The sequence below is a fragment of the Erythrolamprus reginae genome, chromosome 1, assembly GCF_031021105.1.
Source record: "Erythrolamprus reginae isolate rEryReg1 chromosome 1, rEryReg1.hap1, whole genome shotgun sequence".
NCBI classification, from domain to species: domain Eukaryota; kingdom Metazoa; phylum Chordata; class Lepidosauria; order Squamata; family Dipsadidae; genus Erythrolamprus; species Erythrolamprus reginae.
Window position 1 is genome coordinate 394084625 of NC_091950.1, and position 18799 is coordinate 394103423.

Genomic DNA, 18799 nt, shown 5'->3' on the forward strand with positions numbered 1-18799 from the left:
CTGAGGACTCGGGGCGGCTCACAGCATATATCAAAAAAGAACAGTAATATAATCCAATTAGTACTACAATATTAAAAACAATTAGAAAGAGAAGATTAACCTAAAAAAATAACTTATTAACCAAACATTCAGCAATCATACTTAAGGCATTCAGTGGTCAGGGGAAGATCTAAGAGTCCCAAGCCTGGCGGCAAAGATGAGCTTTTAAGCTCTTTCGGAAGGCAAGGAGGGAGGGGGAAGTGCGAATCTCTGGGGGGAGTTGATTCCAGAGGGCCGGGGCTCCCACAGAGAAGGCTCTTCCTCTAGGTCCCGCCAACCGACATTGTTTGGTCGACGGGACCCTAAGGAGGCCAACTCTGTGGGACCTCACCGGTCGCTGGGATTCGTGCGGCAGAAGGCGGTCTTGGAGATAATCTGGCCCTGTGCCATGTAGGACTTTATAGGTCATAACCAACACTTTGAATTGTGCTCGGAAACTGATCGGTAGCCAATGCAGTCCGCGGAGTGATGGTGAGATGTGGGCATTTCTTGGAAGGCCCAAGACTGCTTGCGCGGCTACATTTTGGATAAGTTGAAGTTTCCGAACACTCTTCAGAGGTAGCCCCATGTAGAGAGCATTGCAGTAGTCAAACCTCGAGTTGATAAGGGCATGAGTGACCGTGAGCAAAGACTCCCTGTCCAAATAGGGTAGTAACTGGTGCACCAGGTGAACCTGGGCAAACGCTCCCCTCGCAAAAAAAGTAATTAAGGATCATACTAAGGTACTAGAGAACGAAGGACAATTTTAAAAAAACTATTAAGTATTCAATAAACAGGGCATAAATTTATTACCCCCACTGTGTCTCCCTCCTTGTAGGCAGCAATCTTTTACTGCTCTTCATGTGCCCTCAAATATGGTTTCACTTGCATGCCATAGGTTCGCAATCATTGTTCTACGTCCATGGAATCCATACCCAACACTTACCTCGTATGTACTGGTAAGTCGCAGGCGGTAGAAGATCGGGATGAAGACGTGTGCTGGGATAAGAAGGCCCAGAAAATAGGAGCAACCAAGGAACCAGTATTCCGTCCCAAAGCGATAGATTTCGGAGGGGACGCCAAGAATGGCCACAGCTGACTGGAAAGTGGCAAGTAACGAAAAAGCCAGAGGTAAGAAGGTCATGCTACGATTGGCCAGTAGAAATTCTTGGACGGTGCGCTGCTTTCCACCACTCAGTGCATAGTAGAGTCCTATCCCTGCGGAGAAGACTAGCAGCAGCACAAAAATAGTATAGTCTGCCACAGTAAACTTCATTGTTGCTGTGCTACAATTGCTGACCCCTTTGAAAAAGTAGCAGCTGGTGGAAACCGTTGGAGAGTCCAGCTGTTGGGGAGTCCAGCTTGTTAATAACTCTTGTTCATAATGTAGAAGCTAGAATGGCTGAGCTGAATTCTACCAGAGCACCAGGCTGTTTCGTCCGCTGCTGGAAATGCAGACAGCAGCCCATCACCGAAGCGCCAAGCAAATAGTTTACATCCAGGATCCTATTGAGGCTGGCGTGATCAAGAATAGCCAATCTGGAGAAAAGGAAAGAAAATGCAAGTGAATAGAATGCCAGAGCATACAACGTCCAAGGCAACATTCATTTCAAATCCCAACAAAAGCTCAGCTTACACCCTGTTCTGACCTTCATTTGGTCACCTCAAAGTCTCAAGGCCCAGGACTGAGCAAGGAAAGTTTTCTTGACCTAGCAAAGGTTGGCGGGCTTCCAAACAGGCTGAATGCTGGTCACCGCCCTTCAAACCAAAAACACTTTTTGGCCTTTTGCACGAAGGTCCACTTATCTCCCAACAGCAGAGGCAGGGTGGAGTTGACAAGTTGCACACCAGGAGTGAAGGCGTCAGAGCAAAGTACTCAGCTTGGGCAAGCCAAAAACAGCAGTCAGGAGAGTCAGCAGGAGATACATTTCACACGTTTTTCCTAATAAAATATGCCAGTGCACACACCAAGGCAGCCAACTATGACACTAGCAACCCAGATGCTGAAAGAAAGATCCAGTACAACAATTAATAGAAAACTGGTACAGTATTCTGGTGTATCATTTAGTTGCATGTGTGAGATAACTATCTTCAGGTTATAACTGTATCAACTCAAGGTTCCCTGCCCTAGAATGTTTTTTCCTTCCTTCCTTCCTTCCTTCCTTCCCTTCCTTTTTTCCTACCTACATTCCTTCCTTCTATTTCCCTTTCCTTTCTCTTTCTCCCTCTCTCTCTAATACACACAAACAGTTCTCAAGCCTCATTCACACAAGCAGAGAAAACAGAGTCTCCCTGCACTATAGCACTTTGAAATGCATATTTGAGTTTGCATTACAGTAGTCCCTCACCTATCGCTGGTGTTACGTTCCAGACCCGGCCGCGATAGGTGAAATCCGCGATGGGGAATTTATCGACTGATAGTACTTATTTAAGTATTTATATTGTAATTGTTTGGTAAGTTTTCATTGTTTTAAGTGTTTATAAACCCTTCCCACGCAGTATTTATTTTAGATACAGTATTTAAATACAGTATTTACAATTTTAGATTTTTTTTTTTTTAAAAACCTGCCGATCGAGTTCGGCGGGCTGTTTAAATCTGCCAATCGACTTCCTCAGAAACCCGCGAACCAGCGAAGATCCGCGAATGATTTTTCTCATTAATATTTCTTGAAAACCTGCGATGAAGTGAAGCCGCAGTAGGTGAAGCGCGGTATAGCGATGGACTACTGTACACCTATTCTTTCCTACAATGAACCCCTGTTCCATTAGAAAAAGGAGCTAAGGGTATGAAGGATAAACTAGGACTTCTACACTTGACAATTCCCTGTGTAGGAGCTTGGGTGTGGTCATCTAGAAATGGAGGTAGTTATATTATATATCCTTTATTCAGAAGATCAATTAATTATAAACAATTAAAACAGATTCAGCAATAATATTGTAGGCAAAGTTACAGTACAAAATTATTTCTAGTTCAGAGGCAGATGAATAAATCTCTCCTACGTTTTTAAAATAGAAAGGTTGGCATACGAACCATGAATGTTGTGCCTTTTTCCCTACAGTTTACATAGCTTATCTCTTTATGTTTCCTTTTCTCCTTTGTCAAATAAATTTATGGTTTGCATTCAGTCACTTGCTGTGATTATGTTGAACTGAGTTTTTAACATCGGTTTTAAAATGGCTGTATGCTTGCCGTTTCTATTTTAATTTGTTAATTGTTTGGGTTGATTTTAATTGTTGCAAACTCTCCAGAATCACATACATGTGAGAAGAACAAATCAAATAAATAAACCTTTGTCAACTGGCTCTCTCTTTTTGTAATCCCTCTATATATTCTTAGTTTTCTGAATACTTTCCTTGTAAACAAAAAAAAAATCCAATTAAGTTTTATTAGCATTAACAGGTTGTATTTAAACCTACTGCATCGATCAATATCAATATTAAATTATGGGAGCCTCTATTTTCAATCTGTACAGCTGTGACACACTATTACCACTTCATCTGGTAAATGCCAGAGAAAGAGATGTCAAAATCTTATCATATGCATACTGTATGACAAAAGAAGCTAGGCTCTTTTTATAACTACAAGAAAATATGTCCTATGTGTAAAAAATTACAAAAATGTAATTGCCCTGTTTGAAAAGCCTTCTGATATTCTCTAGCTTTTATCATTGAAGGACATATGATTGACCTCAGAGGTGTGCAAAACATTTCATCATCCATCATTCCAGTTTTAAAACAGAGTGGCAGTAATTTGGGGCCTACAAAATACCTTCCTTGGAAAAGAGAAGATATAGAAATTAATGCTCTGAAACAGAGGTCCCCAAACTTGGCAAATTTAAGTTGAACTTGTGGACTTCAACTCATAATCCTGGGAGTTGAAGTCCACATCTTAAAGTTGCCAAGTTTGAAGACCTCTGTTCTCTAAATTAGAATAGAATAGAATTTTATTGGCCAAGTGGGATTGGACACACAAGGAATTTGTCTTGGTGCATATGCTCTCAACGTACATAAAAGAAAAAGATATATTTGTCAAGAATCATGCGGTACAACACTTAATGATTGTCATAGGGGTCAAATAAGCAATGAAGAAACAATCAATATTAATAAAAATCTTAGGATACAAGCAACAAGTTACAGTCATACAGTCCTAAGAGGGAGGAAAAGGATGATAGGAATGATGAGAAAAACTAGAATAGAAGTGCAGATTTAGTAAAAAGTCTGACAGTGTTGAGGGAATTATTTGTTTAGTAGAGTGATGGCGTTCGGGAAAATTACTCTGATGGAAAACAATGAAAAGGCCTTCAGATGGCTCAGTATTTATAGCAGTATGGAAAAATGAACATTCTCTTCCATACTACTTCTTCCATAAATCCCATCACAAAAATCTTTTTTAAAAATTATTTTGTGAATACAGTGATCCCTCGAGTTTCGCGATCTCGATCTTCGCGAAACGCTATATCGCGATTTTTAAAAAAAATATTAATTAAAAAAAAAACCACTTCCACGTTTGGCTTCGGGAGTCAGCTGGGAAGCGGCGCGGCTGTTTTAAAAGGTCGCAGCCGGCCTGGGGGGCTTCCCAGCACCCCCCCGAACCCGGGTTGGGGGTTAGGGGGGGTGCTGGGAAGCCCCCCAGGCCGGCTGCGACCTTTTAAAACAGCCGCGCCGCTTCCCAGCTGAGTCCTGAAGCCAAACGCCAAAGGCGAACTTCCGCGTTTGGCTTCAGGACTCAGCTGGGAAGCAGCGCAGCTGTTTTAAAAGGTCGCAGCCGGCCTGGGGGGGGGCTTCCCAGCACCCCCCCGAACCCCCAACCTGGGTCTTCCCGGCCGCCCACGCAAAGGGGAAACCCCGGCTCCTCGCTGATGCCCGCCGCTCGCCCGCCTGCCAGCAAGAGGGGGAAGACCCAGGGAAGGTTCCTTCGGCCGCCCAGCAGCTGATCTGCTCGGTAGCGCAGCAGCAGCGAGGAGCCGAATCGGGGTTTCCCCTTTGCGTGGGCGGCGGGGAACGCAAACTCCACCATCTACGCATGCGCGGCCATAGAAAAAAAGGGCGCGCATGCGCAGATGGTGTTTTTACTTCCGCAACCCTACATCGCGAAAAATCGATTATCGTGAGGGGTCTTGGAACGGAACCCTCGCGATAATAGAGGGATCACTGTACCCCAAAGCCTATTCTTCAGCCAACCTGGTAGTTCATTAGTCTTTTAAATGTGGAAGAGATTTCAATCCTATGAAAGAAGCATCCAGAATTTTTAAAAAAGCCTTCAGAATTGTCAGCATTCCAAATAACATCCAAGAAATAAATCAGAGCCTTTTTCCAAGTTCCAATTTATTGACAGAGTCATGTTGGCTACAAACTATAGACAACCCGATACTAACTTTTCCTACTGTTCTCCACCCATGTTAAGGTTCATCTCTTGTCCCCACACCCACAAGTAAATCACACAGACCACTCCAATTCTCTCAATGTCCACGATGATCCTCCTCTGTACTTCCGGATGGTGCTGAACAAAAGATGACCTTGAATCTCTGGAAAGAATTTGCTGTGGCTAGTATTTTTGCCTCTCATGCAACCACTCCTCCCCAATTCCCACAGTACTATTCTACTTGTGGCAGGCCAAAGACTCCAACTCAAAACGATGGCTTTGGCCCCTTTTTCCAGCTTCTCCAGAGGTTCTGTGGGTAACTCAGGCATAGGAACGAAATCTTGGCCACTGGTGACCTGAAAAGGGGTTAGTCCCATACTGTTATGGACAGTCTTATTAGAGGCCACTTCTGCAAAAGGCAGCAACTCCACCCAGTTGTCCTCTTGGTGGTTCACATAGCATCTGGGGTACTGTTCCACTATAAAGCCCTACGTGGCATCGGACCAGAATACCTCCAGGACCATCTTCTGCCGTATGAATCCCAGCGGCCGATAAGGTCCCACAGAGTTGGCCTTCTTCGGGTCCCGTCGACTAAACAATGTCGTCTGGTGGGACCCAGGGGAAGAGCCTTCTCTGTGGCGGCCCCGGCCTTCTGGAATCAACTCCCCCCAGAGATCAGCACTGCCCCCACCCTCCTTGTATTTCGTAAGTTGCTTAAGAACCACCTATTCGCCAGGCATGGAGGAATTGAGACATCTCCCCCAGGCTCATATAGTTTTATGTATGGTATGCTTGTGTTGTATGGTTTTTTAAATGATGGGGTTTAGATGCTTTTTTTTAATACAGTGGTACCTTGTGATACGAACCCCTCGTAATAAGAACCTGGGGTTCGGAAATTTTTTGCCTCTTCTTATTAACTTTTTTTGGCTTACGAACCCACCGCAGATCGCAAAATGGTGCTCCGCTGGGCGCCGCTGCCTGGCTGTCACCTTTTAAAACCTGAACTTCCGGGTTCGGCGTTCAGGAGAACGCCGAGAAGCCCCCCAGCTGTTTTAAAAGGTGACAGCCGGGCGACGGCGCCCAGCGGAGCACCATTTTGCCATTTTTTTCTTTTTGCACGCATTAATCGCTTTTACATTGTTTCCTATGGGAAACAATGTTTCATCTTACGAACTTTTCGCCTTACGAACCTACTTCCGGAACCAATTAGGTTTGTAAGACGAGGTATTACTGTATTAGATTTGTTACATTATCACATTGTTATTATTATTGTTGTGAGCCGCCTCGAGTCTGCGGAGAGGGGCGGCATACAAATCTAATAATCTGCTCCATTAGTGGAAGGATGGAAAGCTGAGCTAAGTCCTTGTGTGAACCCAATGGCCCGAAGGAACTCCCTCCAGAACTTTGCAGTGAACTGTATTCCTCAATGACTCTCTTTGGAACTCCATGTAGTCTGTCAATGTGTTTAAGGAACAACTTGGCCAGGTGTCTGGCCGAAGGTAATCTGGAACAGGCAATAAAGCGAGCTTGTTTGGAGAACAAATCAATGACTATCCAAATAACTGTGTTCCCTTGGCTCTCGGGGAGTTCCAGTATGAAGTCCATCACTATTTCCTCCCAGAGTTTGCTGCGGTCAGTGACTTGTTGCAACAGTCCGGGTGGTTTACCTGACCTGTGTTTCTGAGTGGCACAAGTGGCACAACTCCTTACATGGTTCTCCACTTCTGCTTTCATTCTCGGGCACCAGAACTGTCTTTGGGCAAGCTGTAGGGTTTTTAGGAACCCAAAATGCCCTCCTAGTTTGGCGTTGGGACTTTGCTGGAGTATCTCTAGTTGGAGACTGATGGGCACATATAGCTTGGTCTCTTTCCAAGCCAATCCTTCCTACAGGGTTCGGATTTCTTTGAGGTTATTGTTAGCATTCCACACTGGGCTTATAACTAATGTTAGAATCCTAAACTTAAAAATAGAGTACAGTATACGGGACAGTGGTGGTGGTTCAGCCAATAAAACAGACTAATAAGTAGAGTATAAATATTATTTACAATATATACAATAGATTAGTCAGTAAACAGTCAACTACATACACATCCAGGTCAAGCAATCATATATAATAAAAAATGAGGACCCGGATTGTGGGGGCAATAGGCTGTCTCTGTTAAAAAGTGCTATTGCTAACATGTTGTAAGCTGCCCTGAGTCTAAGGAGAAGGGCGGCATAAAAATTGAATAAATAAAATAAATAAATAAATAAAAAAAATATAAACCAGATGTCAGAATATATATACTGTACTGCTCAAAAAAATGTAAGGGAACACTCAAATAAAACACCCTAGGTCTGAATGAATGAAATATTCTCATTGAATACTTTGTTCTGTACAAAGTTGAATGTGCACAACAGCATGTGAAATTGATTGTCAATCAGTGTTGCTTCCTAAGTGGACAGTTTGATTTCACAGAAGTTTGATTTACTTGGAGTTATATTGTGTTGTTTAAGTGTTCCGTTTATTTTTTTGAGCAGTGTAGTTCTATACATACAGAAGCTAACCAATAATATTCTCACACAGTTCCATACAATGCCGTAAGTATAATACATAGGCCAATATTTAGCACACAGCAATATTATAGTCACATCGACAGAACTAGCAGAGAGTGAGATCAGAGAATTAGCGTTAGCAAGAACAATAGAGCAATAGAAGCATTAGCAAGACTAATGCAATAACCACCAAACAGAGAGCAACACATCTGACTCACTTTTATGGCTAATTGCAGCCCTACCTCTTAAAGTAACATTATACCAATTCCTCCAAACATACATTGCTAGTTAGTTCATATATTGAGGAACCCAACCAGGGGTCATGCAACCACCCCTCCACAATTCCCACAGTACTATTCTACTTGTGGCAGGCCAAAACTCCAACTCAAAACAATGGCTTCGGCCTGACAAGAATCAGGACAGAAAAACTGTGATGGAATGTAGCTTGGATTCCCAGGACAGAGGGGGTGCATTCTAGAGAGCACAGAGGCAACTATTGCAGAAAGAGGGTTAAAATGGTTCCACTCTAGTTCTTCCCAAAATATATCTGTAGTTATTTAAACTTGCTTTATTTTGGCAAAATTCTGTCTATAGGTGAATAACAATCAATGTTTATTAATGTGTGGGTAGTAACTGAGGCGTGAGGAAGGTCTGGTAACTCATAACCTCATTTATTAGAACAAACAGCACCACTAAAACATTTCTGAGGAAACCAGCTTCTGATAGCTCCTTAAATCTAGCCAGATTGACATAATTGCCAAATCTTGACATAAATGTTGAAATATGGATGTTGACCCACTTGAAAATACTAAGATTTGTACTTGTATTAATGTTTGTTTGTATGTTACATTTGTCTTTTTTTTTTTCTGTCTTTTTAAAAACCAGTTTTTTAAAAAAATTAAACATTTCTGATAAAACGATCCTTTGATAGTTCCTTAAATCTAGCCAGAATAATCGGACAGCCAATCAACATTAACCAACAACTCCGCTCCTAGAGCGGCCCCTAGCAGTGCACCGGAACCCTGCAGAAACTATTCTAAAGTAACTCCACATGTCAATGATGGCCACACAGTGGGTCTCAACCTGGGGGAGTCGGGACCCCTTTGGGGGCCGAACAACCGTTTCACAGGGGTCACCTAAGACCATGGAAAAAGGAAAAATTCCCATGGTGTTAGGAAGGGAGGGTGTCCCTCTGACCTTCCTGCCAATCAGATTAAAGCTCTGTTGGGAGAATTGGTGCTAGACTTATGGTTGTTGGTCACCACATCATGAAGAACTGTATTAAGGGGTCACGGCATTAGAAAGGTCGAGAACCATTGGCTGCGCGGGGGGGAGCAACAACGACAAGGCAACTTTCTCTTAGCCATTAGCAATTCCTCAGCACCAGTGAAGAAATACACAGTCAAGTGGAACTCAAGCACAAAAACCTTGAGATAATGAGGAATGACATGCAACATTATTGAGCCAGAAGCATGGCTTATTCCAGGCTGAGACAACAGCCCCTGAAGGAAACTATACCAGTGTTTCTCAACCTTGGCAACTTGAAGATATTTGGACTTCAACTCCCAGAATTCCCCAGCCAGCGAATGCTGGCTGGGGAATTCTGGGAATTAAATCCAAATATCTTCAAGTTGGCAAGGTTGGGAAACACTGAACTAGACAGTGAAAAAATGACTTTGAAGCAGACAGAATTTGCCAGCCCAGCTATTATTTTACCAGGCTCTCTATCTGTAGAAAACAAACTTACCAATTGTGGATGTTAAGAACCATAATGAATTGACTGCAGAACTAGCAGACACCATCCTATCTTTTGTGGAAAAACCACAAACAGTGGCTCCTTTGCCTGACCCTGAAGCTTCCCCATAGCAATGACAAAATGAAGGAAATCATAACCACACTGTTCCAATATACAGTAGTTAATATTTATGGAGCCTGTTCTTCTGGCATTTTAGAATATGAACCAAGTATTAACAGCTAACTGAACATTTTGTTATTTTGGCCTTTGGGTACATTCTCATCTAGACATAATTAATAATTGTTGTACCTTAAAAAAATGAGATTGCCCTGACCCAATAGACAAAAGGTGACAAAAGGTGGAGAAAAGAAAATAGAAGCATAATATGCTAGTAATAGAGAAAAATCCAAGTAGTACATGGAAACGGCTTAGTAGTTTGAAAAATCTTAGGTCCAAATCGCCTCAGTGATCTAAGCAGTTTAAGTTTAGCCAAAAATAGGCTCCCTTGGATATTAATGAAGAGTCAGACAGACTGCAGAGAAATGGATTTATTCTGTAGAGCAGTGATTTTCAACCTTTTTTGAGCCGCGGCACATTTTTTACATTTACAAAATCCTGTGGCACACCACCAACCAAAATGACACTCTAAGACAGTACATATTATACATGTTATCCCCCCTTGTGTGTGTGTGTGTGTGTATATACACACTCTTGAACCATTTCCACAAACAGGTGAGGGCTGGGATTTTTCCTCTCTTATTATTTGGGTGCTTTTTATCATATGCTTTAAATCAAGAGTCACTTCTCTCTCTCTTTTGTTTCTCTTTACTTTCATTCTCTGCATCAATCATTTTCTCATTTCTTTTTATTCTCCCCTTTTTTCTCTCATTCTTTCTCTTTCTCCCTTCTTCTCCTCTCTCTCTCTCTTGATTTCTTTCTCTCACTCACTCACTCTCTCTTTTGCTTTCTTTCTCTCTCTTGCTTTCTTTCTCTCTCTTTCTCTCTTGCTTTCTTTCTCTTTCTCTCTCTCTCTCTCCCCTCTCGCGGCACACTGGTTAAAAAACACTACTGTAGAGGGCTTTACTTTGTACAATCATCAAGAGCTATTAAATGAGCAAGAGCTTTAAGGAAGACAAAAAGAAAATTAGTTTACATAACTCATTTATCTTCTCTTTATATGAAAGTTATCAGCAGGCTTTGATGCTACAAACAAAATTGGGGAGGGAGAATATCATGAAAGAAAGTATTCTAAACACAGAAGAACAAGTCTGGAAAATAAGTAGAATCAGTACCGTATTTTTCAGAGTATAATACACACCTTCCCCCACCTCCCCCAAAAGAAGACGGAAATGTCGGTGCATCTTATACACTGAATCCAGCCATTTTTGGCCTCCCGAACCCCTGCCTCTATGTCTCATTTTTACAAAAGAGTGGGCTCTTTTTTTGAAAAAATGGGATGCACAGAGGGTTTGGGACACCTGAAGAATGCTCCAGAGGGATGGGGAAAGGCAAAAAACACTCCCGTTTTTGCAAACAAATGCACAAAAATGGGCCTTTTTTTAAAAAAAAATGGGCCTTTTTTTTTTTTGAAAAAAATGGGCCTTTTTTTGCAAAAAATGTGGGTGTTTTTGCCTTTCCCCAGCCTTCAGGAGCACTCTGCAGGCCTCGCAAACCTTCTGCTCATCCCATTTTTGCAAAAAAACGGGTGGAAAACAGGCCGTTTTTCACAAGAATGGGACTGTCTTTGCCTTCCCCGCAGCCTCCAGGAGCACTTCACAAGCTTCCCAAACCCTCTGGGTGTCCCATTTTGCACAAAACTGGGTGGAAAATGGGTCCATTTTTGCAAAAAATGGGGCACGCAGAGGGTTTGGGAGGCTTGCAAAGTGGTCCTGGGGGCCAAGGAGGACAAAAACATTTTTTCTTACTTACCTCTTTGAAATTTTGGTGCATCTTATTACACCAGTGCGTCTTATAGTCCAAAAAATACAGTAACTAATTCTGGCTTGGGATATTGAATGCATAGTTAGTGGGATTAAGGCAATTGCAAAATAGGCAGTGGCCTGTTAATGCTTGCCAACCAAAGATTGCAAGTTTGAGGATAAAGGAGAAAGCACCAAGGAAGGATCTTACAAAGAATACAGTGTCAAAGGGTGGAAAGGACATCAGAAATCTTCTAGCCCAGCCCTGTGCTCAAGGTATGAGACTTAACACCATCCTGGTCAAATGGTTGTCCAGTATTTTTTAAAATCTCCAGTGATGGAGCATGGTACCTGCAGTATTGCAGGCTAATCCCTCTAAATAAGTTGCTTCAAGAAAGTTCAATCACCCTGAATAAGTTGCTTTAAGAAATCCCTAGATCATTTTGTCCTCTTCTAAATTACATATTCTGAGATGGAGAACTGTATTTCTTCCAAAGGCAGCACATGGTCAGATACATAGCCAATTTGTTTATCTGCAGCTGAGGAAGAATTCCAAGGCAGACTCCCCCTCTCAGTAGACTGACCTTCAACTTTTAATCAACTTTATTCAACTTTTAACCCAACTTTTAATCTCACAGCCACCGGTAAACACTATTTTAGGTTGATAATGCCAACCTCTGCCCAGTCACACCGCTATAAGTCCATTACACTAGCAATAGCCATATCCTTTTTTAATGTCACATCGTGTCTCCAATATTATATTAACTGTCTTGAAAGCTACCAAATTAAGTTCATAGGTTATTTTCACTATTCTAAGGACAACATATACTAAAAAACCAGAACTTCAACTGGAGACAAGCTGCAAGTTCTCAATCAAGGCACTCTGCACAAAACTTTCCATCTACACTGAACACGTCAATAAATTAGGACATGAGATATGTTGGCTTCCTCTTGAAAAACCTTTATCTTTGCTGACTTAGATAAGAGTTTCCCGAGATTCACTCTCACAATTGCCCTCTGACCAGGAAGGGTCATCTTGCAAGCTCAAAATGACATATAAAGGGGATAATAACACTCCCTTTTGTTTGTTAAAATTAGGCTACAAGTGTCACCACCAAATCAACATCTGGCTCAGCTATGTCCCAAGATTTGCAAGATGCTAGGCATTCCATATCAGATGCAATAATTCCAGGTTGATTGCTGGAAGCACTAACAATGAAACTAAAGGTTAAATATTTTGGACACACAATCTGAAGTTTGGGGTCAGGAGAGAAGATCATCATTTCAGAAAAATATCAGAGATAATTTACAAAGATAGATAGTAGCTAGATCCTATCATTGATGACATAAACATGAGCTTACAAGAATTCAAAGAAGCAACAGGCCATTTTAACAAACTGAAGTTGATCCAGTCAAAAAAATTGATTGAACACAAACATCATAGAGCTTCTCCTCTTTAAAGTTTGGAAAAACCTGCTGGCCAGTGAAACATGAATCTCAATCAACTTCTCCACTACAAGTTCAATAGATGAACTTGGTTTACTGTATATCCTTCTCTAAAATTAAACTATGGTACAGTACTTTAGAGATATTGTAACAAATGTATGTCAAAACTTTCAAGAGAAAGTCTTGAATGAGTTTCAAAGCACTTTGAACAAAAACCTTCCAATAGCTTCAGGAGCAGGCTGCGACCTTAGCAAATGTGGGAATCTCCTCTGTGCTCATCTCAAAAGAAATTACACTTGTTGAGACAATTACACAAACAGGTTGCAGATGTAGCAAAGACAATCTGAGCTAATCAGAGTATGACTAATGTCAAGTGTATTTTTTGTGTACCTTAGGAAAAGTTTGACATATTAATTCTCATCTCATGCGCAACCAGCCAGAAAAGGCAGTTTATCCATAGTACAGGTATGACATATTTAATGTTTTAAAATTGTTTTTATATTGTTTTTAACTGTTGTATGCCGCCCAGAGTCCGGTAGGAGTTGGGCAGCTTATAAATCGCATAAATAAAAATAAAAATAAAAAATGTTCTGTAACCTCAAGGGGGGGGGATCCAGGCAATTGCATAGATTCTCACTTACCCTATGCAACTTGACTTACAATTGTAGGTTTAGAAAGCTTAGAACTACATTGCCTTAAACATGACCTAAGCATAGCCCATAAAATCATCTGCTACAATATCCTTCTTTTCAACTACTTCAGCTTCAACCACAACAACACTCGAGCACACAACAGATACAAACCTAAAGTAAACCGCTCTAAAATCGACTGCAGGAAGTACGACTTTAGTAACTGAGTAGTTGATGCATGGAATTCACTACCAGACTCTGTAGTATCATCACCTAACCCCCAAAATTTTACCCTTAGACTATCCACTGTTGACCTCTTCCAATTCCTAAGAGGTCAGTAAGGGATGTGCATACGCGCCCCTGTCCTAATGTTTCTCTTTTACTAATCTCATATATTAAAGTCTCATATTATTAAATATTTGTATACCACCAATAGTACTTGACAAAACAAAAAATAAAAAATAAAATCTTCAGCAAAGCGACCTGCTACCCAACTTCGCCTGAAAGGAAAAACAATGTCTCCCATCTGGATGGAATTCCCAACCTCACCTCCCCAAGACTCTACCTGTGCCAGGGAGCAAAAGGTAGGAGGGGGGACAAACCTAGATTCCCTGCTCATGAGACACGACCAAAGAAAAACAGCCCTAAACACGTGTAGCACCTTTTCCTGTAAACAGGGAAGTAGCGGGGAAAGCTTTTTTGCACTAATGCTAGAAAAGCAACTTCTGCCCGGGGAGGTGCTCCTCCTGCTTACCTCGAGACCGGCGATGAGAGCTAACTGCAGCTTAATCTCTCCGCAGTTCGGCTGGGTACCCACGTGCAGCTCTGCTACCGCCGGCAGTTCGGCTCTCACCGCTGGGCTGACATTCCCAAGGACAGGCACCGCCTACTTCGCGCATCGGGATGACGTCAAGCCGCCCGTGCCGCCTATCGCCATGTTAATACCTGGCAATGGCTGTGTTTCTACCACAGGGACGCCTAACTACAGTTTAGCTTCGTCGGTACAGCCCGGCGTGTTACGAAAACCCAACCGGCGCCGTTGCTTTATAGTTGCATGACCCGTGTACAGTCAGAGAGAATGTATTAATTCCTAAACTGTTAACCTGAAACGCAATCAAACAAAGACAGCTTGCTTAACCTGTTGGCTAAATGACCTTTTTTTTTTTTACATAAGCAAACTGCGCTGAAAATGCAACGAATCAAATGAGTTTGCGAAACACACTTAAGCCATAACCAAGTTTAACAGTAACCATTTGAAATACCCGATTCAGCACATTGTGCAAACCTTAATGATGTCTTTCACGCCCAACAGGTTCGCAGGGTCTTTCTCAGCCAAGTACCTCAGCTGACATACATTTATACCCCGCCTTTCGAGTTATAAAAGGTTCAGATTAATAAACATTTACAGCAGTGAGCAATGAGCTGTAATATATTTCTTTGCTAACTCACTAAACCATGTCAGATTTCCCAAAACAGCTGGAAAAGTACAATTGGTTCTCTCATTATCTAGACCAATGTTTCTCAAACTTAACAATTTTAAGATATGTTGACTTTGTTTACTTAAGCTATGAAGCCACTAGGAACATTAAGATCCCTTTTTCCATATAAATTGATAATTACTTTTCAATTCTGCAAGGAAAAGGACTGCACTTAGGGAGATATTGTTTATTAATAACTTCATTCCCTAAAATTAATAACTTCATTCCCTGCCTCTTATGCTGGCCATGATGAGGGCTTTGGGTCTTCATGCAGAATATTCAGGTTCATGGCATTTAATAGAGGTCCTTGGGAAACTCAGTACAGTATTTGACTTTTACTTTTTTCCTGCATAAGAATAGGTAGCTTGCTAATATAAACTAAATAAATTCATCACCGGCTCAAGGTTGACTCAGTCTTCCATCCTTCAGAGGTGGGTAAAATGAGGACCCGGATTGTGGGGGCAATATGCTGGCTCTGTTAAAAAGTGCTATTGCTAACATGTTGTAAGCCGCCCTGAATCTAAGGAGAAGGGCGGCATAAAAATTGAATAAATAAATAAACAAATAAATTTAGCTGATATTACAATTAATTACTAAATGTTAAACAAACTGATGTGGCTTGTGGAAACTGATGTTCTCTTTCTTTTCCCTACTCATTTAAAAAGGCAAGAGATTTAGCAGCTGCTCACCCAAAATACAGTCTGTTTTATTCCAAGTATTTAAAAAAAAATCTTCCCCAGAATTGTCCATATCGGGGTCAGGTAGTGGTGCCATGCCTCCTGTGGTTGACTTTGCATTTCCACCATTTTTATAGAATCCACTACCACCAAAAAACCCCAAACTTGCTGAATTCTTTAAAACTGAGATTTTTCATTCATTTTAAATGTCAACGTACTGTAGATTTGTTTTATGGCTTGATTGCTGCAAATTTCTATAGCATCAAATTTACTGCTGAATTTCAATCTAGGTTACAAGTAGAAGCAATTTCTTAGAACTTAAATGTCACAAGAGCAAGTGGATGGCTTGACATGGTAAAGAAAAGCATGAGACACCAATTAACATTATTATTATTATTCATGAATCTGCTGTAATCACCAAGATGAAATGGTGAATTGATATCAGATGCACTTTGGTCTTGACTTAGTGTTGTTCTTTTCTACAGAATAATTGTGGAGAATTTGGAAAGTATATTGGTGCAATTGTCCCTCTTTAACAATTTATTATACAGGCATTCAAGGACAAGGTGATAAAATGCAATGGCTTTAAGAGAGGGAGGCATCAGCCCACTGGTTTATCTCTGAAAACAATAAACAGTCTGGTTAAACCTTGTACATTAAAATGTCATTTTGACTTCAGTGAATAAGAGTGGTTTGTTCTAATAAAGTTCAATTACCATGATATATTGACTAAAGCTAAGTTCACATAAAATACACTATAAAGCAGTGATGGCAAACCATTTTTGGTTCGTGTGCCAAAAGGGGTGGGGGGTCACACGCACGTGTGCCCACACCCATAATTCCATGCGCCCACCCCACACATGTGTACATGAATCCGTCTGCTCCTGGCACACAATGGCACACCCATTTTTCACTCTCCTGGGCTTCAGAGCCTTTCTAGGAGCCTGGTGAAGGCAAAAATGGCCTTTCCCCCTTCCACCAGAGGCTCATTTATTTTTATTTATTTATTCATTTGTCCAATACACAAATACATAGGAAGAAAAATAGACATGTGGTAATATATATAAGGGTAAAGGTGAACTTAGAGGAGAGGATATATGAAAGGAAGAGAATATATATGATGGGTGAAAGAAAGGAAAGACAATTGGACAGGGGACGAAAGGCACATCAGTGCACTTATGTACACCCCTTACTGGCCTCTTAGGAACCTGGAGAGGTCAATCGTGGAGAGTCTAAGGGAGAAATGTTGGGGGTTAGGGGTTGACACAATTGAGTCCGGTAATGAGTTCCACGCTTCGATAACTCGATTGTTGAAATCATATTTTTTACAGTCAAGTTTGGAGCGGTTCGTATTAAGTTTGAATCTGTTGCGTGCTCTTGTGTTATTGCGGTTGAAGCTGAAGTAATCATTGACCAGTAGGACGTTGCAGCATATGATCTTGTGGGTAGTACTCAAATTGTGTTTTAGGTGCCTTAGTTCTAGGCTTTATAGGTCCAGGATTGTTAGTCTATTTTCGTAGGATATTCTGTTCCAAGTGGAGGAGGGAAGGGCTCTTCTGGTGAAATATCTTTGGACATTTTCAAGGGTGTTGATGTCTGAGATGTGGTATGGGTTCCAGACAGATGAGCAGTAGTCTAGGATGGGTCTGGCAAAAGTTTTGTAGGCTCTTGTGAGTAGTGTGAGATTGCCTGAGCAGAAGCTGCGTAGGATCAGGTTAACAACTCTAGAAGCTTTTTTGGCGATATTGTTGCAGTGGGCTTTAGCACTTAGGTCATTCGATATTAGTATTCCAAGGTCTTTTACTGAGTGTGGGTTAGCAGTGAGAGATTGTTTATTCAGTTCGTATGTGTGGTTTGGATTATTTTTGCCAATGTGGAGGGTAGAGCATTTGTTGGTTGATAGTTGAAGTTGCCAGGTGTTAGACCAGTTTGAGACAAAGTCCAGGTCTTTTTGGAGAATGAGTGTGTTATCAGTGATGTTGAAAAGTTTCACATCATCGGGAAAAAACCACAGTTGCTTTCGATATGGTCACAGAGGTCTTTGATGTAGAGAATGAAGAGAGTAGGAACTAGTACGCTTCCCTGGGGAACGCCGCTTATGACAGGGGCGGGGGTGGAGATGGCGCTACCAATTTTGACAATTTGTTGCCTGTTTGACAGGAATGCAGTAATCCAGTTGTGGAGGAGTCCTGAGATGCCATAGGGTTTGAGTTTTAGGAGTAGTTTATCGTGGACCACTGAGTTGAAGGCTTTGCAAAAGTCTATATACATTTCATCAATGTTTCCAGTCTTTCTCCCAGCTTGGAACTGAACCATATGAATATTTCTTCCAACACTTTTATGCTTTCCAACCAAACAATATAGCAAAAGAAATTGTATAAAGAGTCTCAGAGCTCCATCTCTGTCTGCCATATAAACTCTTCAAAACTGAACAGAAAGAGCTCAAATGTGGTTTGAGAGACACTGTAGCACCAGAAGGATAAAGTTGGAAAATAGTCTGTAGAGAAGACCATTCAAGGAAAAAAATCTCCAAGGAGAGGCAGCCAATACAGTAGTGGCTTCCTATGGTGCTAATTGCTCAGTTCTAAGCCTTCATTAAAGGTTCCTTGGGAATGCTCCAAATAACTTAAAGAGCAGATGATAAAGGAAGGAAAAATAATATGTTCGCTTCAAAGGGTAGGACTACAGTTCAAGTATATTTTGTATGTTTGCAGAAATATATGAATATTTATTTCTGACAGAGGGAATTCTTCATAATGACCTATGGAACTGTATAATTTCTTATGAATCCAATGACCTATGAATCAAAAACAATTTATTATATAACTGTATAATTATTGTTTTGACACTTTGACATGTTTTATTGTTGTTTGTAACATAAAATTTTAAAATAAAAATAAAAATTATTTTTTTTAAAAAGGGAATGAAGCATATTGCAGCATATTCCTCAGCCCCCACAACAAAAGGATACTATAGAAGGGGAGAGCTGAAACACACAGC

The 18799-nt window shown here is 41.2% G+C and overlaps 1 protein-coding gene across 2 annotated transcripts in view; it reads right to left on the reverse strand.

Annotated features, from left to right (window-relative positions):
* Positions 1-15009, reverse strand: part of SLC5A6 (solute carrier family 5 member 6) — a 46009-nt gene extending 31000 nt beyond the window's left edge. Inside the window, exons 1-2 of one of the 2 annotated variants that reach the window (XM_070734972.1) lie at positions 14930-15009; positions 965-1557 (exon numbers count right to left, since the gene is read on the reverse strand). In XM_070734972.1, coding sequence (XP_070591073.1) covers positions 965-1294 — 330 coding nt within the window. In that variant the 5' untranslated portion in view covers positions 1295-1557; positions 14930-15009. Of the gene's footprint in view, positions 1-964; positions 1558-14398 lie in introns of both variants that reach the window. The other variant, XM_070734971.1, reaches the window with a different exon arrangement.
* Between the last annotated feature and the right edge of the window lie 3790 nt (positions 15010-18799).